Source organism: Ptiloglossa arizonensis, chromosome 6 (assembly GCF_051014685.1).
Source record: "Ptiloglossa arizonensis isolate GNS036 chromosome 6, iyPtiAriz1_principal, whole genome shotgun sequence".
NCBI classification, from domain to species: domain Eukaryota; kingdom Metazoa; phylum Arthropoda; class Insecta; order Hymenoptera; family Colletidae; genus Ptiloglossa; species Ptiloglossa arizonensis.
In genome coordinates, this window is record NC_135053.1 from 21,387,670 (window position 1) to 21,396,281 (window position 8,612).

The 8,612-nt window shown below is 45.1% G+C and overlaps 1 protein-coding gene across 1 annotated transcript in view; it reads right to left on the reverse strand.

The window, feature by feature from the left end:
- LOC143148321 (homeobox protein caupolican) overlaps positions 1-7,588 on the reverse strand; it is a 205,498-nt gene extending 197,910 nt beyond the window's left edge. The window contains exon 1 of the mRNA XM_076314567.1: positions 7,478-7,588. Within this exon, the coding sequence (XP_076170682.1) occupies positions 7,478-7,588 (111 nt within the window). The remainder of the gene's footprint in view (positions 1-7,477) is intronic.
- Positions 7,589-8,612: the final 1,024 nt, after the last annotated feature.

Sequence of the window (8,612 nt, forward strand, 5' to 3'; positions counted from 1 at the left end):
TCGCAGACCGGGGCAAAAGTGGACGCGTGTGCGTGCGTGCGCTCCGCCAAGGTGAATCTGGGCCTCGATCGGGGCTGCGACGCGGCCGCAGGTGCGCGTAGAAATTGCCGCTCCTCGTACGTAGGAGGGGTGGGGGGAGCTGGGGAACCCTGACGGCCGAGAGCTGCTGCACGCGCCTCGTACGCCGCGGCCGATGCCACCGATATCTTCTTAAACTTTCCTAGCCGCTCGTTCCCGACCCTCTAAATGCCTATAATCATAGCGGTGATTACAGACCACCGTAACGGACGCCCTATGGACCGCGAGGAGCTCGTTACGCGCGAGACCCACGAAATTGAAACGGAAACGGAGGGGGCGCAACCGTCGTCTTCCGTTTCTCCTCTCTACTTTCGAGTCCGCTACTCTACTGGCAATTGTGCTCACCCTCGAGAGACACTTTGGTATTTATTTACGCGCGAATTGTAAACCGTGTGTCGATGAACCGTTTGGAAGTTAGTAGACTTTGACGAGAGTTTGGATTTTTGTTTAAAAATTTGGGCGGGAGAATATTCCAACGTGGAAGGACTCGAGAGTACACGAGGGTTGACTAAATTTATTCTTTGCTGGTCGAGAACCAATTTGGAGGTTGCAATGTCTTTGGCAATCTTTGATGAGTATTTTTATCTGAACGTAACATGTGTGTTGACGCTCGAATAATTTGAAAGTTACTAGACTTTGATAAGAGTCTAGATTTTTGTCGGAACATTTCGGCGGGAGAATATTCCAGCATGGAAGAACTCGAGAGTACACGAGGGTTGCCTAAATCTATTCTTTGCTGGTCGAGCAACAATTTGCAGGTTACAATGTCTTTGGCACTCTTTGATGGGTACTTTTATGTGGAGAGAACGTGTGTGTCGATGCTCGAACAGGTTGGAAGAAGTTACTAGACTTTGACAGGAGTCTAGACTTATTTGCTTTTATTGAAAAATTTTGTTTGGGAAAAAATTGAGTTTGTGGAAAAGATGGAGTGTATACGAGGGTTGTCTAAATCTATTCTTTGCTGTTAGAGCAACAATTTGTAGGTTGCAACGTCTTTGGCACTCTTTAATAGGTATTTTTATGCGAACAGAACCTGTGTGTTGGCGCTCGAACAGTTTGGAAGTTACTAGATCTTGATAAGAGTCTAGATTTTTATCGAAACATTTGGGCGGGAGAATATTGCAGCGTGGAAGAACTCGAGAGTACACGAGGGTCGACCAAATCTATTCTTTGCTGTTCAAGCACCAATTTGTAGGTTACAACGTGATACCTGTGTGTCGATGCTTGAACAGGTTAGAAAAAGTTACTAGACTTTGATAAGAGTCTAGTAACTATTTGCTTTTGTCGAAACATTTGTGAGAGAGAATATTCCAGCATGGATAAGCTCGAGAATACACGAGCTAAATCTATTCTTTGCTGTTCGAGCACCAATTTGTAGGTTCAACATCTTTGGCACTCTTTGATAGGTATTTTTATGTAAACATAACCTGTGTGTCGATACTCGAACAGGTTAGAAGAAATTACTTTGTTAAAAAATTTGTGAACTCTCGAGTTCACAAAAGTCACTTGGGTCTATACTTTGCAATTGAAGCAATAAATACCGTGGTTTCGGATTCTTTGACAATTATTTGTGTATAAATATAACCTATACGGTCCATCGGAGAAATGACTGAACTTTGTTAAAAAATTTGTTTCGTGAGTCCACGAAAGTCATCTAAGTTATATACTTTGCAATTGAAGCAGTGTGTGTCGTAATCTCGGATTCATTGACAACTGTTTGCGTATAATTATAACCTCCAAATTGCTGAAGTTCTACAGAGAGCTCATCTGCGTTTCTTAGAAAATTTATTTGGGAAAATATTCTATTCGAGATCTGTTCTTAGGACTATTCTTCACAGTTGAAACATCAGTGTGTATCGTGGTCACGATATCTTCGATTCCATTCGATAACTATTTAGTGTCCATCATGTTCGTTTGGAAGAAATGGCAAGACTTCTATGGGGACGTTGTCCCCCGCCCTATTCCTCCGATCTCTTCCTATCCGATTACCATTCGCTCTCGTTACAAAATTCGTTTCGTGAGACAAATTTCTGGTCTATGAAATAACCTCCAAAGTCACCTGGATTTTTTCTTCACTGTTGAAGCAATGTGTATCGTGACTACGACGTCTCTGACCTTCTTCGACTACCCTCATCGTCTATTTACGCCTAATCCGTGCGTGAGTACGCGTGCGTGTTTACTTCCTCGCCAACGTTATTTCTAAACCGTAAACTTGTACCTACTAAATTCAAAAGTATTCTTGTACGCGAGAACAACGCAAATTATTCGACAGAGGGCCACGATTCAATCTGATAATTTATCATTTAGAAAAGAAGAGTCGTCAATAGTTCTACGAGATTCGAGTGATTTAAAATTCAGCGTGAACTGGGCTATAGTCATAACTGACTATCGATGACGAATACACGATTGACTTAGGTACGCCTATGGATATTGCCATAGGCGTATCTAGTTTAGAAGACACAAATCTCAAGAATCTATATTAAATCTAACTCTCTCGATTAGCTCTTCGTACATAATTTGATATTCGAGGAAATATTCACGTACCTACGCTTATAGATATTGCCATAGGCGTACATAGTTTAGGAGAAACAAATCTCAAGAATCTATATTAAATTTAACTCTCTCCATTAGCTCTTTGTACACAATTTAACATTCGAGGAAATATTCACGTATCTACACCTATGGATATTGCCATAGGCGTACCTAGTTTAGAAGACACAAATCTCAAGAATCTATAATAAATCTCTCGATTAACTCTTCATACACAAATAACATTTGAGGAAATATTCATCGAAATATTCACGTACCTATGCTTATAGATATTACCATAGGCGTACCTAGTTTAAAAGACACAAATTTCAAGAATCTATATTAAATCTAACTCTCTCGATTAATTCTTTGTATACAATTTAACATTCGAGGAAATATTTACGGAAATATTTACGTACCTTTGCCTATGGATATTCCCATAGGCGTACCCAGTTTAGAAAATACAAATCTCAAGAATCTATAATAAATCTAACTCTCTCGATTAACTCTTCACATACAAATAACATTTGAGGAAATATTCATCGAAATATTCACGTACCTACACTTATGGACATTCCCATAGGCGTACCCAGTTTAGAAAACACAAATCTCAAGAATCTATATTAAATCTAACTCCCTCGATTAGCTCTTCGTACACAATTTAACATTCGAGGAAATATTCACGTAGAGGAGCTAACGATCGTTGAGGTTTTCGATCGCGGGTCGAAAACCGTCGATGGCCGAGCGAAATCGAAGAGGACAGCTGCCGCTCTCGTTTCGATTCGAGGGCTACGAGAGGATTTTGTGCACTCGCGTCACGTCCTACGGTTGGAAACTGCTCACGGAGGAGCGATCGAGTCAACGACGAACGCGCGAAACGATTCGTCGGGTCGAAGTTCGGTACGCCGAACGAACCGATTCACGGATCGGTGTACGGTGGTCGATCATCGGATCGATGTACGTCGGTTTGGCGTTTAATCGCGCGCGACGACGACCGTCGTTCGACCGTGTCGACTTACTCGACGAATTACGAGACAACGCGTGTGTTCGCGTACGCTGCGTGGGCTCCGCCAACCGGGGTCATTTTTGACCCGTGAGAGATTCACACCGCTAACGATCGATACGGTGTCGTCGCAACGATTGAAACCAAGAAATAGAGAATATATAAATCGAACTGGACGTAAATGTTGCGAGGATGACTCGGCAATACTGTCGAGTAGAAGTAAAACAGGGAAGTGTTAATAATTATGATTATTAACAGTGACTTCTTTATCCACTCTCGTGTTTTATATAGAATTATGTACAGTTTTGCAATGATTCTTTTAATATATCGTACCGAATAAGTTTCACGTTCGTTGTCCACTGGTAATTCTTAAAGTAAAATCTCGATCGAAATCCTAATCTATTCGAATAAAATTTAGGTCCGTGTCGAGAACGGACACGGAGCTCCCGTTCGGGGGTTAACCAACTATATTTTGATGTTTTTCAACGAGGGACCGAACAAGACGAAGTTTCGCGTGTCGTAGATTGGAGGTAATCGGTTCCTCGAGAAACGAGAAACTTTTCGACTTCTTTTTCGTTCGGGCGATATAATGTGTCTATTTAAGGGGGAAAAAGGATCGTGACTGTCCGGTTGCAATTTAACCGTGACAGTTTGGGTTACCCCGAACTCTGTACCGAATATTTACAACACTCCAACGATCCATTTTCTGGATTCGAATCGTAATGCAAAACAAACGTTTCCGCAAAGTTGATCACGATGTAAGTATCAGGTTGTACGATAAGTTTTGTCGTTTTTTCCATTGTAAAAAAGATACCGTGACGGTTCAACTTTGAAGAACTGTAAATATACGTATAAGTCGACGGATCTACGAGAAACTTTACACATGTTCGTACCAAACGGTAGTACCGTTTCTTATCGATCGATAAAATTTATTGAGCAACTTATTACAGATTTATTCAAATTCGAATGTCTAGAAGAGACGATGATTGCACAACTATCGTGACGAAATTTAATCTCTTGACACTACAGAGTCGAAGGACCATTAACAACCTATGCTTTCTTTATAAAATTGTTAACGGATCCGTCAACAATTCCTGGTTATCCTACAAACAAAATTTTCAACCTTAACTAACGATCGTTTCGCTAACGAGTAAACTAACGTTTATTCCTTCGTTAATTCATTCGAAAAGTTCAAAATTGCAACGTACGAATCTTTAATTAATAACCTCCTCGCTTGGTGATTTGTAAACAAATAAATTCTTCGTCTCAGTATACGACTAAAATTTATTATACAACTATCTTCGCTATTATCGTTGTTTCATTTACGATCTACCAGTACCGTAACTTACGTTGAATTAATCTCTACGAGACAGCGTGCGACTCGGTCTATTTTCTTATTTACAACATTGTTGTAGATATAAAAAAAAACGACCTAGGGTGCGTTTAATAAATATATAATAATAGTAACAACTCTGGAAACCTTCGTTTCGCGCCATTCCGTGTTAAAAGGTTCGAGATATCGCGAGCATCGTGGGAATCGAATACTTCTAGTTTCATACAGCAATGCAAGTTCAACAAATTTCGTATCACAAATATTAACAGATGCTTGCGTACAACGTATGAAACGATCGAATTTTTGAACCGATAATTCGAATACGATCGATTACGAAGAACAACCGATTCCAAACACACAATACGCAGAGCAACGTGATTATCGTGTGCGTTTGTAACGAAATCGTTAGTTTCAGTTAAAATAATAGTCAGTTAATCAATCGTTAAAATATTGGATTGTCCAGAAAGTCATTTCGTTTTTCTCTGGTGAAAATGAACCACGATTTCTTTAGAGTGTACAAACATTTTATCAAACGATATATTCTCCATTTTGGAGAACGAAATGACTTTCGGAGCAACTTAACACATAAGAATTTCATCTCGATCTTGAACGTTCCGAAGAAATTCGATCGGTAGGAAATAGATTCAAAAGGAGATCGTTGAATTCCGCGAACTAGTCCGCCATAAACGACAACTAACGTGGAATCCAGCGAATAATTAACACCGTGAAACTGATTCGATGTCGTTCCGCGTATTATTACAGTAACGTTGCGACGCCAATGCACCGAAACCCCGATAAACGAACTCGATGATCGCGTGCGCATTAAAACGGTTTTAATTCATAATACGCCAATTAGAGGCAAAACAGCGGTTTGATTTCGCATCTACGATCGAACATCGTTAGCGATAACCCGTTATATAAAGCCCCGTTTCCAAGAATAGAAAGCTTTTTACCGATCCTGCTCTCGCGCGTCCGAAATATCGATTCCACCGCGACGAGTGGAAAGTATTCACGGTGAAAGTTAAATCGGTTTACGAGACCGTTGTTATCAATTTTGAAGACAGTTTTGGAAACGCCAACCGGGGGGATTTTCACAAGGCACGGTGAATATTTCGTTGGAAACGAAGTCGTCGTCGCGTTATTACGATAACAACGCGGAGGGACAGTCCACCGTGCGCAACACGGATTAATCGAGTAACACGGAGATGATAGTACTCGGGCGGAAAACTACGTCCAAGTGGTACAGAATCTCGAAACGATTCGCGTCGAATCGCGCGCGAGAGTGTCTTAATGTTTCGAAATGTTTTTACTGATCTTTGTACTTCGTTCGAGCGGGTCTGGTCGCTTCGAAGTACGTTTTCGTTCGATCAGACCGGTCGCTTTGAAGTATGTTTTCGTTCGACCGGGTCTGGTCGCTTTGAAGTACGTTTTCGTTCGATCAGACCAGTCGCTTTGAAGTACATTTTCGTTTGACCGGGTCTGGTCGCTTTGAAGTACATTTTTATTCGATCAGATCGGTCGCTTCGAAGTACGTTTTCGTTCGATCAGATCATTCGCTTTGAAGTATGTTTTCGTTCGACCAGACCAGTCGCTTTGAAGTACGTTTTCGTTCGATCAGACCGGTCGCTTCGAAGTACGTTTTCGTTCGACCGGGTCTGGTCGCTTCGAAGTACGTCTTCGTTCTGACCGCTTCAAATCGTGCGCGAGAGTGTCTCAATGTTTCGAAACGTCTTTACGGATCTTTGTACTTCGTTCAATCGGGTCTGGTCGCTTCGAAGTACGTTATCGTTCGAACGGTTCTGGTCGCTCCGAAGTATGTCTTCGTTCGATCAGACCAGTCACTTCGAAGTACGTTTTCGTTCGACCTAGTCTGGTCCATTCGAAATACGTCTTCGTTCGATCAGACCGGTCGCTCTGAAGTACGTTTTCGTTCGATCAGACCGGTCGCTCCGAAGTACGTCTTCGTTCGACCGGGTCTGGTCGCTCCGAAGCACGTTCTTGTTCTCAGATAACAACGTGGAAAGAAACACGAAGAAATTCAGTGTTACAAGTACCAACGAAAATAATGAAAAGCTATCCAAGTTTAACTTCAGTCGGTTCTAACTCACGCCAGTCCGCACGGAAACAAGCCTGATCCTCGAACGCAATTTCCAAGATCCGATCATCGATACGACTATTTTCCTACCCTCTTCGTCCGACGTACGACATCTAGGTTTACCTTCGCGAACGATACGACGAGTAACTCGTTCCATTCCGCGCGTAGAATCTTGTCTATTTCCTTCAATCTCTCCCAAACTATCGCGTTCTCGAGTACCCATTTCCCGGATCGTCGGTATGCATCTTCGCGTCGGGATACCCGCGAACGAACCAATTCGGTTTTCGTTGCTCGCTTAGGTATGGTCCGCACATGGTCCGGTTTCCGTCCGGAAAGAAACCGTGAGTGTTTCGGTGGGACGCGCGTTTTCCCGCGCTTTTTCTCCGGTGTACCCGCGAGCGGAGTTCACCCGTGTGGAAAATAAAAATAGTCTGCTCACCTCCTGTTGCTGGATCAGGAAGTCGGGGGCGGTCGTTGGCGGGGGTGGTTCCGTCCCGGAGCACTCTTGTAGGAGTCCCACGTGCTCCCAGCAATCTTCCGATATGTCCATGATCGTCCCTCCTCCTCCTCCTCCTTCTCCTCCTCCTCGTCCTCCTCCTCCTCTGCGTAGCGTCTTCGCGACGAAACGGGACACCGAATCCGCGCGCCGGGGGTTCTCTCCTCGCTGTACCCGGGATTCCTTCGTTGGTTCTCTCCCGGGACGTCTTCTCGGGGTTTCTCACGACGGGGTTGGGCGGGGTAAGAAAAGGTGGAAATCGTCGGGTCGTGGCCGGTGACTCGTCACGTCCCGGTGTCGGCCGTCGAATCGGCTACCCAACGTTGGCGGTGAGGTTGGAGGCGGTGGTGACGGCGAGCGTCGGGAGGCGGAGGCAAACGGCACACACGGGTGGCGCGCGATAAAAAAAAAAAAGAACCCGTGAACGCACAAACACACCGCAACCGTGTCGACGCACCGTGTCGCGTGACCCGCGCTCTATGACGACGACGACGACGGCGTCGAGGACGACGACGGCCGTCGGTGGTGGTCAGTCGGCGTGGAATGAAGTTGGCCCGCGGGTTAGGTTGGGTTAGCCGAGCCGGAGTTGCAGCATCAAGCGGCGGAGAGGGACGCGAGGGCAGACCGCGCGAACGAGCGAGCGAGCGAGCGACCGACCGACCGACCGAGTCGCCCGACCCGAAAGAGGGGCGCGCGAGGAGGAAGAGGGAACACCGGCGTGCTAGCGAGCGAGAGGGCGAGCGTCGCGAGGGGAGAAGTACCACGGTGGGAGCGAGAGACCGATACGCGGGACGAGGACCGACACGGGTGAAAGGGGAAACCGGCCGGTGGGAGCGAGACGTACCACGAACCTGCACGAGCGTGCACGAGCGAGAGACACAGGGTGGGGTAGAGCGAGAGAGGCGTAAGGCGTAAGTCTGCCCTAGTCGCTCGCTTAACCGTGCAGGAGGTGGCGCCAATATAACCCGTACTCCACCTCCGTCCGACAAAGAGCTTGCGTATACCTGTATGCGCCTGTTGGTAGGCCATACCGCCTATCCGACTACCGTATTGCAGGATTTGCGAGCCGTGCCGCCGG